General features: G+C 50.8%; 1 protein-coding gene across 1 annotated transcript in view; it reads right to left on the bottom strand.

Annotated features, from left to right (window-relative positions):
- LOC128720101 (uncharacterized) overlaps nucleotides 1–14,045 on the bottom strand; it is an 84,872-nt gene that overhangs the window by 70,054 nt on the left and 773 nt on the right. Inside the window, exons 2-8 of the mRNA XM_053813747.1 lie at nucleotides 13,547–13,652; nucleotides 13,012–13,464; nucleotides 12,539–12,952; nucleotides 12,335–12,471; nucleotides 12,037–12,186; nucleotides 11,752–11,937; nucleotides 11,519–11,592 (exon numbers count right to left, since the gene is read on the bottom strand). Coding sequence (XP_053669722.1) covers nucleotides 11,519–11,592; nucleotides 11,752–11,937; nucleotides 12,037–12,186; nucleotides 12,335–12,471; nucleotides 12,539–12,952; nucleotides 13,012–13,464; nucleotides 13,547–13,652 — 1,520 coding nt within the window. The remainder of the gene's footprint in view (nucleotides 1–11,518; nucleotides 11,593–11,751; nucleotides 11,938–12,036; nucleotides 12,187–12,334; nucleotides 12,472–12,538; nucleotides 12,953–13,011; nucleotides 13,465–13,546; nucleotides 13,653–14,045) is intronic.

Below are 14,045 nucleotides of genomic sequence, written 5' to 3'. Positions count from 1 at the left end.
AGTGAGAAAGCATGCTACCGTTTAAATCTAAAAGCAGGTGAGCGTGCAAGAGAAAAAGCATCACTACTCTCGCTCACCAGTGAGAGGCGCTAACTCACCAGGACCGTCTCACTACGCGTTCACAGGTGGCAGATTTCGGCGAGCTGTTGCTGTCCATGTGTTTCGGGCATCCCTTTTTGCGATTTGTTGCTGTTGGTTTGGCCTGATTTTGGGCCCGGGCCCGCGCACGCTCGTTGCTGCGTCTCTGCGTCGGGTGGTGAACGGTGGGGTGGAGCAGGAAAATTCGACACCTCACGATGCACCCCCGACACACCGGTGGGTGTGTTTTCTAACCGTTTATGATCCGCCGGAAGGGCTTCGCGACGCAATGGCATCGGATGCGATCGGTCCATTAAAAAGTGGAGGTGCATAAAAAGAAAGATTCCATCGAATCAATTTCGTCGTTTCACCAGGGTGGCTTTCGGTTCGACTGCAAAACAATCACGTCACCCGCACCCTGGATCGAAGGGTTGGCACCGCAACCCCGCCTTCCAGCCTCGCCACCTCCTCGCTTTCCCCGGCTGGGTTCACGTTACCCATCCCGTTCGCGTCATCAATTTATCGCCCCGGCTGCTCGTTTCTCATTCATGACCAACCGATGATCCCACTTTAGCTGGGCTGGCGCCTGCAAATGGCAGTGGCATTAATTTTCGGGCTCCTGGTCGCTGGCCGTGCAATAAAACGCTCGCACCACGGCGAAGGAAAATCGAACGAAAACGTTGCTTGGGTAGGCGGTGGGAGTGGCCGACGATTTACGATGTTTTTCGTTTGATCGACCAAAGCGCGCCGAGGCGCTCCAGCAAGGACACGCGCGCAACCGAAACGAAAGCGCGGCACAACCAGCGATTGTTGATGCTGCTCGCTATGGCACTGGAAGCTGGTTGCAATCGATTTGCTTCGCGACGGGCGCGAAAACGGAAGCCAAATTTGGAGCGTGATTTGTAGTGCGTCTGAGGGATGGTCCTTGCTAAAGACTGCCGGACGTTCTTGACTCGAAACGTGCACCAATTCCACGGTCTGAAGTACCAACCAGCATCGGCCGGGGGTTGATCATTTTTATGTTTACATTTTATTCCCTTCATTTTGCGCGCTTTCGTGTGCCGCGAACACGGGCGTTAGGTTGCTCTATCGATTGCCTGATGCGCTAGTGTGCGTGCGTGCGTGCGTGCCCTTCGACCATCAAGCGCGCTATTGGGTAGCAATGAATGTAATGTATCATTTTCGGAAGACCCCGACGGCGACGGCGTGATAAAAGATCATCTTTCGTGTGGCATCACCACTCACAGTGCCATCGGGTTGGCGTGGCCTGCACAATAGCACGGTCCGCCTGCATAAATGAGTGATGTTCAATAAGGTACAACCATCACTTCCCCGCCCCCAGGGCTGGGCACGACGGTGGGTGGGTGACAGTAAGTGATCCGTGCCCGGTACCATTTGTCTTCATCAATGCGTAATATGAGCCCGATTGTGTATGCCATAAAATGAAGCCCTCTCTTCGCTAGCTTACCCACCGGGAGCGTGCGCCACCAGGCGCCTCCATCATCGACGGATGCGCCTGTTGCCGGTGTTCGGCGGTCGGTTGGCACGCTTCAACATCCTCAGAAAACGGAACATCCACAGCACGGCTGCAAGGGTGAAACAAAACAACCCAGCTCGCACGGGAAAGTCAACGTCCTGTCGGGTGGAACATTTTTGCACCGTTCCGTTTCGCGCCTCGAACACGCCGTTCCTCACCGGTGCGTTCACCCGCGTTGGTATGCGGGAGACGTAGCGTTACATTTTTAACCTTCAACCTATCTCCTGCTCCCGCTTCCTGGCAGCGTTCCTACGGCGTGGAGGACAACTCTCGGGCAAGCCAGCGTTTGAAGCAGCAGAAGTAGCGTATTACACTGACACATGCGGGTTGCATCGCAACGGCGGATGGATTGCTTGGTTTTAGGTTGCAACTAGCAGCGACACGCAGCAACGAGCACAAGCACATTGCCACGCATGGAACGAAGGGCACATTAGACGCGAGGCGTCAAGTTGCACACGCGTCGATGTTGTAGATGCTGTGCGGAAAACTTTTCCCGGTGTGATCGCTTTCCATCCGAAACCGGGCATCGGCTGGTGTGCAGGAGGATGAAAGTTTAAATTGAACATCACCCTCCGGCACACGTGGGAGAGCGCTATGGGAGCCATTATTTTTCATACATAGTTTTATTTACAACTCGGTTGCCCTTCGGTTTCCCCATCCGACGGGCGATACGGAATGTGCAAAAAGTTTCCACTCGCTTGTTATTAGAATCATACAGCCTTTGAGTTTGTTTTCTTTTTCCGATTTCCATTTTTGCATATCATACAACAGGCCATCTGCTTAAAATATTATTAATAAACTGTACCGAGGAGTCCAGGTGGTCAACCGGAGCACCTCCGTGCTCCATCAAGGGCTTCCCATTATTCCATCTCCATCCGGAGCAGACTGACCGTGAACCATTCCCAGTAGCTTGCTTTGTTTCCACAGGTTTGGATGTTTTACGACGCAGTAAACAGCAAATATATATATATATATATATATATATATATATATATATATATATATATATATATATATATATATATATATATATATATATATATAGATATATATATATATATATATATACATATATATATATATATATATATATATATATATATATATATATATATATATATATATATATATATATATATATATATATTTGCGTTTGGGATTATGACATTCGTGTGAAAATAGCGGACATACGCGACCGCGGCCAGGAAGTGAAACTCTTTCACCCAAGCGGAAAACATCGTTTTCTCTGTCTTTTTGTTGGTGTCACTAATGTTTTGGGACGAGGTACTAGAAAAAGGAGTCCACCGATTAACGGACCCTCATCGTACACGCTTTGGGCAAAAAAGCAGAAAGGGTTTGATCTAATTACGAGCAACACCATAAACTTGCTGCGTATTTTTACGCAAAGCAAGAGCTATCGACGCCTCGAAACAACCAAGTCTCCTTTTGATCGGTCATTTCTGCGTCGCTGAGAAAACTCTGCCTGTTCCATCCAAATAAATTCCTCTCTTTTTTGAGGCGCAAAACTCGCGTCTTCCTTAGGGCTGCGTTTTTTTATAGGTCGATGGCGCGTAATGAAAATGACTTTGAAATGAAGCGGTCTTGTCGTTGGGTTTTCCAGTAAAAAATCGCGGTAAAGAACCACAACCCGAGCATTCCCTTCCGTCATTGTTTACTGGTACACAATCTTTTCTGCGTCATTAAACTTCGTTTATGCGATTTTTAGACACCCTGCGCCCAACCTAACTGGGCGGACTACGCAACGCAATGCGTACCAAACTGTATAGCTGCGAGTTGTGCTTTAGCTTGGTACAAGTGTCCAGATGAAAATAATCCACCCGACGCAAACGGCGCATCAAATGCATTGAGGGTCAGGCGATGTGAAATAAATAGGAAAAAATAAAATGACAATACTTTCTCTAGGGCGCTCGCGCGTATCCTAAATGTGATGCTGATCTGCAGCTGGGCACACTTTAAAACTTGTTTGTTACTCACACATAAACACACTCACACACATACAGTCTCATCAAATTTAGTATTCATGAATTGAAGCCAACGAGCGGATGGAGACGCCTGGTGTTTTGTACGAATCTAAGAGCTGGTGTCAGTTTTGAGAGGCATTTCATTTGAGGAACCCAAAAAGACTAAATCAAGGGCTAAAATGATGAAGGAATCTTCAAGAAGACCATGATTTTTTGGCTACATTTTATCGGATCATGATCGCAAAAGTGGTGCATAAAACAACCTTTTCCTAGCAAAATTGCGCTGCAACCAATAACACGACAGTCTTACTTTCCGGAGCTAAAGTAGAATGTCCGATCTCCCATTCCTGTTTTTTTTCACAATATCGTGCCCCTCGGAATCTGAGCAGTATGATAAGCTTTCTTCGTTTTTTTTTCTCTGAGAAAGTAGTAATGAAACGGAGCTCCGTCATGATTCGCCACGGAAGGACCGCAGGATACGGGCTAGAAAGATGATGATTTATTCATTGTCATTCTTCGGATGACATTTTTTATTTGCTTGTTTGCTTGTTTGAGGACACCTTAGACAAACCATGCACATTGAAGCTAAGTTTGAGCTTGGATTTTTTTTTCTTTCGCCAATACACAGTCACATTCTGAGTGAAAGCAAATGTAAGGTAAGCACAATGGCGAGCGATTCCCGTGACAAGAGCCCCTTCTTTATTCTGCAGCGTCAGGACGTTGGTGTCCTAAACCTTTCGAGTGTTGATAAGAAAGCAACCCGAGGGTCGAAGCTGACGGTGCAAAACGATGACTAAGCGGGAAGAAAATGTGTTAATACATTACGTCGCGCTGGAAAAGCTTGATTGGCGCATCGTGCCGGTATGCGGAGTCTTTAAGTGATTTTCACCGGAGAATCATAACAAAATCATGATGATTAATCTGGGTAATTTACTCGCGCGTGGAATGATAACTTGCGCTCTTTCATTTCCGATGGAATTAAAACGCCCCACTAATTGTGACCGAGCGCAACCGCCGTGTCCCTGGGGCCAGCGAAAACCACTAAAGCGGTATTTTTAATTTCCCACAGTCGCGCTCTCCTACTCCGCTTGTACGAGTGGTACGTGTACAGGACACGAAAGCGAATCCCCCCGGAGACCTTCTTGGAGCCACCCCATTTTCCTCATGCCTGGCATCAGAGTGGCACTTCAGAGCGATTATAATTAAAGTGCAACGTGAATGGTGATCCCGAGTGGTATCGGTTCGACAGCAAAGGAATGGTCGGGATGGAGTGTGAAGAACCATTTTCCCGCATTTTACTGTACCGCACTTCCCGTGTTAGCTCACCACCTGCTTCGGAGCAATGAGCATGCATCAAAATTTATTGTCTTTCTCGGTCATAATTTATGTAGCGCCGTTTAACGAAGCATTAAATTGAAAGAACGCCCCATTCACTTTACCACCGCCAGGGCGACCAGACGGGTGGTTTTCTGGTCCGTATTTCCGTCTCTTTCTGTACGTTTTTGAATGCTAATCATGATTGATTAGTACACCTGCGCAAAGCGCTTTGACGGCCGGGTATCGAAGGATAATTCCTTTCGGAAAGTATTTCTTTTGCTTCACGCCCAACTATCCCGTGGCGCCTATCTTTGTGTCACCGTTGCGAACTGGTGGTACTTGTTGAGCCACCCGGTTGAAAGCCACGCACAGTTCGTGCGTCAATGCACGAGGGATGAAATCCGGTCTCGCGTTTCCGTGCCCAAGGGCCCGTCAATTCCGTTGCGCGCGTTTTCGATGGGCCCCAAAAAAGCAAATAAATCACACCACCTCGCTCTCGCGCTTGAAGCACAAACGGTGCCGAGCGGCATCGCGAGAAATCTGCGACAAAAGCAAGAAGTGGAGCAAGAAGTAAAAAAAAAACGCAAACTCCAACCTAACTCCTGATCCTTGATTCTAAGGTGGAAAGGACGCTGGGGCCGTAGTGCGTGACCGAAGATCGTAAAAAAGGCTTAGTTTGTGTCGAAGCAAACTGCGGCCGAAGGAACGAAAAGGAGCAAACAGAAAAAAAAAACCAGACTCGCAACACCCCGCACTCAAACGCACACATAAAAATAACAAATTTCGCCTCCCCGTTTCAAGCACAGATCGGAGCAAAACGACGGAGCTTTCCAATTCTTCGTTGGCCTTTGGCGCCGCTCGAAGCATGCAGGGCGGAAACCAAAGGATAACGGATCAACTTGTAGCGGCACCGGGCGCTGGGTTCGAGCGGGTTTGGCTTAAGACTTGCTAGCTTGTACGCCCGACCAAACGACTCCGGTGGCACATTTGCGTTGGATGGGTTGCCCTTTTTTTTCTCTCCCTCTCGATCGGGTCAAATTTCCCATCGCGCTCTTTTTCCACCGTTCACCATTAGGCACGTGAGGCATTCAAAACGATGCCCTTGTCGGGCACCAAAGTGTGGAAGCGAGAAGAACGTGCGCGCGAGCGATGAAAGGTGAACGGTGAGACCGTGTTCTTAAGCAATGGCGCCCGGTTTTGGGTGGCGTTTCCGGGCAGTGGTCTCGTAACCTTCGGTGGCGGGGGTTGTGCGTGCCCTGCAGCAAAAACCCAAAGGACGTACGGGTAAATATCGATGACGGCGAGCGGACGCAGAATCAAAAAGCTGTTCAAGGTTTCTTTTCTTGCCGCGCTCACCCGACACTCCGGTTCAATCGAGTTTCTCGGTCGAAAGGGCACTTTCTTGTGTGCGTTTCCTCGGGTTCTTTGAAAACGGGGTGAGTTTTCGTTTTAGGGGTGCGCTTCGGTGAAACATTCAACAGAGCGCCCGACTGTGCGCTTCTGTATGTGTGAGTGGGTGGAAAAGGCTTGGTTGGGAAAACGTGATTTTATGCGATTTTCGATTGAGTCCACCGTACCCCGTAGGTCCGGAGGCAAGCGAAGGGCCTGGGGATGGGATTTGCTCCGAAATTGCGGACCCCGTTTTCGTTCCGAGCAGCTTTGAGCAGTTGGATAGGGCAAAAAGCACGCATGGGAACGTTGGCAAAAAGGAGGCTCGCCATTCAATGACACCCGGCCTGGCTGTAGGAGCCATTTCGAGCCGAAGCGAACCCGTGCAACGACGCCGATCGAGGTTGCAGCTGAAAATGGCTACAGATTAAGCGATTATGAAGCGCCGAATGGAGAAAGTGTGTCCCATAAAGTGCGCAGCAAGCGATGCGAAGCGATCGAAACGGTTCGGTGTTCTGTCTCACTCCGCTTATCCGTCGTTTGGTGAATGGATAAATGGTTCACAAATCGCAGGAAGTTTGCAGTAGCCCTAGCGCACTCGACTCGAAGGGAGATGTTAATAGTTTAGCCTTTCCCTCTCCGTCCAATGAAGAACACTTCAAGGATTGCCCTTTCAAATGATAAGCTGGCTGGTAAGGTCCCATTTTCTCATCGTAGTGATTGGAATGAGAATGATCACTCGTTCCGAGGAGTGGGTAGAATTTTAATTGCGTGCATAATTACATCACACCGCACTCGAATCCGTTCACGCCTCAATAGGGGCATGACGAATGAATTGTTCCATTTCCCAGCACGCAGCACACATTTGGAGCTGGTGTGATCCGTCGGCCCATCTCGTCGTATCTAATTTCGCAATCTCATTTAGAGGCTTAAAAAATCCCGCACCCACCGCATAATGGCCTCAATTAAATCACCTCACACGCGCTCACCAAGCGGTGTCGAAGGCGCGAAACCATTTCCAAACGGTGTGGATTTGAAAATGGCGCTTAAAACAACTTTGTCCCATTAAATTACTGGCGACACCGTCCGCATGCCTGGTTGAGAGAAATGCCAACATTTTCAAGCGTGTCTTTTTCCCTCTTCCCGGTATGCGGGCTTTCGCGTTCGTGTGATCGGAACGTCTCATTGGTATGCAAATCAGATTTGCGTGAACCAGTTCCGGTGGCAACAGCTTGCTTTCACTTTCGGCGGAGGGCGACAAAAAACTTGCCACCTTCCGGGATCGCTCGCAGGCGGCAAGGGAGGAATTAAAATTTTCCCTTGCAGCGAGGCGTGAGCGAGCTCCTCTGCCAGTCTCTCCTGATCATTCGGTTTTTCCTTCCATGCGCCTCGGTTTTAGAAGGTGAATCTAATAAAAATCACCACCGCATGGTCTGCCAAGTGGGCTGAATTAAGTACATTAGCCGCCCAGCAGTGTGTTTGTGCACATTTTAAGGGCCTACAGCTTTACGAAATCTCGTGGCTGTGCCCGTGCTTCATGAGCGGAAGGCTGAGTTTGACATATGCCACCGCCAAAAGCCGACCCAGGCCGATCCGTGGATTCAAATCGATCGTTCGCACGAGTCCTGTTTTTGCAGCCACTTCTCGATTGTCGATTATGTAAACCAAACCAACGCTGCCTGTAACGCACCACATCATTCTAAAAAAGGTTCATCTCGAAGCGAAACAAGCGAGCGCGTAGCGTAATTTGTTTGCCATTTGCGTTGACTATTTCTGGGTAGCCTCTCGGCCCCATTCAAACTCCACAGACGTAGGTGGCAGGTTCATTCATAAGTTTGCTGCTCCCACGAAAAAGCGCGTGCCTACGAAAAGAGCGTTCGTGGGCTCGCGTAACTAAAGAAGCTTTCTAAATTTGGCCACGAGTAGGTAAAATAGCATCCTGTCACTGACAAAAGTGCTGCAGGGAGTGGAGCAAAAAGTTGATCGATTTTATTTCCACACCCAACCCGGTGGGTGTAGCGAGTGAGTGAAAGCTTGCCGTGAAGGAATACGCTCACGCTTGTTCACCGTTGCCCACGCAATGTGATGGAATAAAAGCCAACGCGTGCAAGAGAAGCTGATCGGCGATGAATTTGAAGCTACGATACGTTGCTGACGTTACTCCAAAAGCGCGGGGCTCAGTTCCTTTTGGAAATTATCCAAATTCTCAGAAAGTGGGTTTCCATTTTTGAACCTTCCCTCGACAACTGCGAGAAAACCCGTCGACAAAAACAGAGCGTTAGTAAATAAGATTAGCACGTCTCGTCAGAAAATGACTTTTCAGCTTCCTACAGGGCTATTTCTAGCCACCGCTTAGGTGTAATTAGTAAAAGCCGTTCTTCCGAGAAACACGTATATCTGGGCTATTTAAAGTGAAGCCACGTAAATATATTTTACATACCCACAGTTCAACATTCTCGTTGCTCAGTAACCGAGACCATTCATTTGACGTCTTACGCCTAACTTAACGTAAAAACCAACGAAATGCTTCAAAACAAGATCGTTCGTTATCTTAAACCGGATACCGTGACTCGGAATTCGATGGTTCGTCCGGCGCAGCTGGCTTGCAATGATTTTCGAATGCTTTAACCCGCGCTCGGTTAGCTTCACTTCCTCATTTATTCGAGCCTGTCAGTACGCCCCGGTAAGTTGGTTGAGCGGAAAACCTCTCACCAACAGACTCTGCCCTTCTGCTCGTGACGGACAGTATCCATTTTCGGTTGACCTAACCTTCCACGGTGCACGAAGGTGATTCGTTCTCGAAACGTGAGACATTCTGACCCCGGTGCCCCGACGCGTAACGGTTAGATCCAACCAGAGCCCCACGAAAGACGCGTCCTTTCGCTTCGCACCTCGCAAACTTCCTTGTCCCATGGTGCCTCACCTGCTTCAACGCCGGCCACATAGGCATCGTCACCATAGGCGGGATCGTGACCGGGATGGGGCCGCCAGGTCATTCGTAAAATTTAATTAGCTGCATCAGATAGCGCCACGTGCGAATGGCGCGGGTCGGCCAGTTCGGAAAGACACTAGAGCGAAGGATGTGCCGTAGCGGCATCCGGGCATCCCGCCTTCAGTGCCGCGTCCGCACTCGACACAAGTTTTTCCTGTCCGCAGGGGGTCACCAAGGCGACGGACGGTTCGAGCGACACCGTTTCCGACAGGAAGCTGCGTCCTTTCGGGCTTCACGCGGGACGAAATCGAGCAGCCTAATTGTCGAGTCGCCGTGCTAATGGTGCCAGGCGGTAAGTTGCTTTGAAGTCGGGCGCATTCTTTCCAACGCTCCCGCATCGGTCAGTCACCCGCTTCACCGGCGAGGACTCGTTGCGGGAGTCATCAGTTATTTCACTTTGCACGTGCCGCACCGTTCCATTATCGCGCGTTGTCACATTCAGCCGGAATTTACGCAACAGTGGAAGTGAAGAAAAGAAAAACGCCCAACCAGCACGTTGCGCGCGTCGGTTCATTGTTTTGTCCCGTGGGTCGCTTTATCTTGGATGACTTCACTTCCACACCCGCGTGCGCTGTCTACGCCTTTCATTTTACGCACGGAAAACAAACGTCCTTCGCTCGAGTACGATCTTACGGCTTTACTTTCGTGGCTGCAGTCAGCGTTTTAAGTGGAGAGTGAAGGTTTCTCGACGACACAACCGACCGATGCGTGGGTCGTATTGTTGTGCTTTCACTCTTTTTTTTCTAAAAGCCGATTTTTCCACTCACCGCATGCTGAATTTGCATTTGTTGGGGCTGCAGAGATCCTGATAGTGGCGCCGTTTTTTCGTAAGATTCATTATCGCTCCCGCAGCAGAGCAGAGGTTTGCTGGTTCGTAAATCAACCGTCGTTGAAAAGGATTTAAAAATAATAAATTGTACATCGCGCTTTCGTACGCTCCTTCAAAATCGCTTTGGGGTTAGCCCTGTTTTCTAAACAAGCCACATAAATCATTCCATTACCCGAATTTGAGTGCGTTTTAATTGAGAAGGCTCTAAGCATAAATTGATACCAAATCAAATCAGCTAGCCCCAAAGGCCCCTGAGACAATGGACTAACTCGGGCAACTGCCGCTGTTTGCTAAAGCAAAAGAAACGGCAACCCTTTCGGGCAATACGGCCTCGAGTACGGTTTCCATTCATGACCAGCGAACGCGCGTATCACCACAGCACATCCGATAAATTATGTCCAATCATCGCCCGTCGGGGAGAGAGTTTAATCAGCGCCAATCGGCCGATTAAACCGTGAAGAAGAGGAGAATAATTATTTCCAGCCCCCCAGCCGAGCGCGAACAGCAGCAGCACTGGATCCATTTCCACCATATGTCACGGTTCGCTTTCCACGCGAGTGATTGCGAAATAGCCACGGGAGGGAGGCCGGTCAATCTGATAAATCATTCCATGGTCGTCGGAAAACGGAGGGCCAGGCAGTATTGTTTGGGATGGCAGCTTGTAATCCATAAGCATGAAGCAAAATGGCTCGTGCATGGGATTAGGGGTAAAAAGTATGTCGTCCGTGTTGGCCACCGGAGGGCAGGTGGGGTTGGGAAATGGATGCCGATCCCAACGAAGCTTTCCATCCGTCCACCGGCGTGACATGACAGATGAATGACGTAGGCAAAAAGTCTTCGGCGTGAGGGAAGTTTCATTCATTATGCAGTCCCGGTGATTCTCGCAACGCTTTCGTTAGCCCAATCGTTCGCTTGCAAGGGACCACACATGTCGCTACAGGTAAATTGGAGGCTGTGTGTGAGAGTCCTGCAGGCAGGCAAGGACATCAGGAGATCCTTCAACGCTCATTCGCGCTAGAAATGTAAACAATCGCCTTGCCGTCATCCTTCGGCCGGCGATGATGGCGCACTCACACAAACTCACTCCTCGGAAAATGCGCGTACACTCACACGCACACATGCGCGGATGTGCGCGCGCGTGTGTGTGTGTGTGTATGAGTGTCAGTTTTTGGTTGAGCAGAGAGAGAGAGAGCCGGTTAGGCACCACAGGACGAGTGAGTAGCTTCTCTGGGTCATCCCAACCGACACCTTACCCACACCCAATGCACACGCACACGAAACAGACATGATCGCACACGGACACACACACACACGTACAAACACACAAACACGCACACACACACACACACGCACACTAATCATACCTGTTTGTGTACTAGAATCGAAAAACGTACTCGTGGTTTCCACCGTCATCGTGCCGATGGTGCCGTCGATAATTTGTGCGCTCGAGTCTCGCCTGCCGCGATAGCTGCACACCGTGTCGAAAGCACGATAGAGAGAGAGAGAGAGAGAGAGAGAGAGAGAGAGAGACAGAGAGTGAGATAGTGAGTAAAAGATGGCGATTCCAACTGGCTGCGCTCGCGGGAAAATTGGCGAGCTTTTTTTATTTCGCAATTCGAGCACCTACCGGCTGGTGTCGTCGCTTTGCGAGCTTTGGCGGCGAAAGTTTCGGCAGCGAATCATTTCCTCGGTTGTGCTTTGCCGGCGGAAACCGCGCGCTATCAGGATCTCCTCCGTAGTCGACTGTCGCCGGATGGAGGGCCGCGCGTTGCTTTCCGTTGGTGGTGGAGGTCGAGCGCATGGACTCGCGTCTCTGTGGGTGAAAGAAAAAGCAAGAGGCTCAGAAAGGCTTCGGGGTGGAAAAGTCGGTGCCTGCTGAGCTTTCGGTGGTACGCGAGCCCGGAAAGCTCACCGTGAAGAGCAGCAACTGCTCGAATCGGGCGACCGAGGCTGCCTAGCGGCCGAGGACGATTGTCGACGAAGTCGGCGACTGCGCCGTGGGCTTCCTTCTCGCTCGTGGCTTCGGTCGGGTGAAAGATGCGAACGCGAATCACGACGACCTCTGTCGGGAAGAAAGAACAATGCACACGTTTTAGTACGCGTAAGTACGAAGCTTTCCTGCGCCAACATTAATAGTGCGAGATTTAAATGCACCGCACGTTTCGAGCAGCTGTTGGCGAGGGCAACACATTTCGAGCAATCAACGTTACCTGGAAGCACTGTCCGGGCTGAGGCTGTCACGGCGCGCCTGCCGTTCCGGACCTTCACCATCAGGACTAAGGGCCGGCTGGGAGCTTCTCCGGCTCCAGCCACCCGGAGGCAAACACGACTCGTCATACGCGGTGGCCTGCAAGATCACATCACATCTCGTCAGTCAACGAACGGAGCACACGAAACCCGGACCGGAAACCTACCTGACGCTGCAACTTCGACAGCCGCTGGGCTCGCTCGGGGCTGACACGCGAATCCCGGCGGTTCATCTTTGTGCCACACTGGGTGGTCGAGTCACGTCGGCCCTTCTGAGCGGTCGGACTGGTGGCAGGTGGCGTCACCGAGCTCGTAATGATGGTTGGCGGTGGTAAAGCCTGGCACGCGCTATCCACGTGCCCAACCGCCACAAACAGCGGTCCGGAATCGGACGCGGTCGAGCTGGTCGATGGGCGCTGTTCCTGCCGGAAGTTTGGCATTTCCGCGACAACCAGCGAGTCCTTGCGTTTACGCTGCGCCCCAACCACTTTCGGTGGTGGTGGCGTTGCCGTACCACCAATCGTGGAGTCCCTCCTGGACGCCCGGTCACGGCTGGAATCGTTCGAATTACGACGCGAACCCTACGGCAATCGCGAAAATGAAAATGAAACTTCCCGTGCACAACGCACACCTGACTTACATTTCGATAGTCGCGTTCCGCTGAGTAACCGTAGTCCTCTCGTTCACGTTCACGTTCCCACTCGCGCTCCTTTCGGAAATCGGACGCATGCGAGTCCCGCCGGTAGGACCAACTCTTGACGCCCGAATCGGCGCTGGATTCGCGCCGCTTGCGCAATGGCGGTGCGTGTCCTGAGCCAGCTTGCGTGCCGTATGAATCGCCGCTGGTTGCTTTGTTCCAGGGCAGACTGCGAGCTAAATCGGCGAGCGTTTCGCGTCGGTTCAAAGGTGCCTTTTGGCGCTTTGAACCACCACCGCTCCATTCGCGCAGAATGTCCGTTAGCTGGGCAAGTGAGCTGCGTCGGCGGCGTTGGGCACCCGGTGGTGGCGAGGTACTAGGAGGTGAAGCGCCCGAAATCTGAGCCGCTGAGTCCCGGCGTCCACCCAAACGCTGCCGAATCGTGGACTCTTCGACCTGTTGGCGTGGGGTTAAAAAAGAAACAGTTAGTGAAAAGCGCGAACCCGCTTAGACGGTTGTCCGTCTAACCGATACTGACCTGTTCGCGGACGAGATCGTCCCAGCCATTTCCGCCCTGCCATACCAGCCCCACCTGGTGGGACATGATAGGCAGGTTGCAGACAAAGCAAATCGCCGTCATAGTCCTGCGAGCGGATGAGCGAACGAAAGTGAACGGGAAAAAGCGTGTTAGTCGGGAAGATGTTCCTTTTTTCGAGAGCGCTTTTCTCGAGCAGCTCAACAGCAGCCGTGTTGTGTCGAAACGAAAAGGCATGCTCGTGGGCAGAGCAGAAACGTTTGCGAAAGTGCCGTCTTTAGTAGGCCATGGCTTGCTTTCTACGGGGGGAAAAAACATACACGTACAAACAGATACACTAGCAAAAGCAAAACACAACTACTGTTACACAACCAAGCGAAGAAAGCGTCCCGTCATAAGCCTTAAAACGTCATGCAAAACACGGAAAAAAGGAAGCATGGCTACAGAACCGAAACCATCATCTAAACACAAGTGAGGAGACAAAATCAACGTCAAATGGTGC

Source organism: Anopheles nili, chromosome 2 (genome assembly GCF_943737925.1).
Source record: "Anopheles nili chromosome 2, idAnoNiliSN_F5_01, whole genome shotgun sequence".
Classification (NCBI taxonomy): Eukaryota; Metazoa; Arthropoda; class Insecta; order Diptera; family Culicidae; genus Anopheles; species Anopheles nili.
This window is presented reverse-complemented; position numbering and strand designations above follow the sequence as displayed.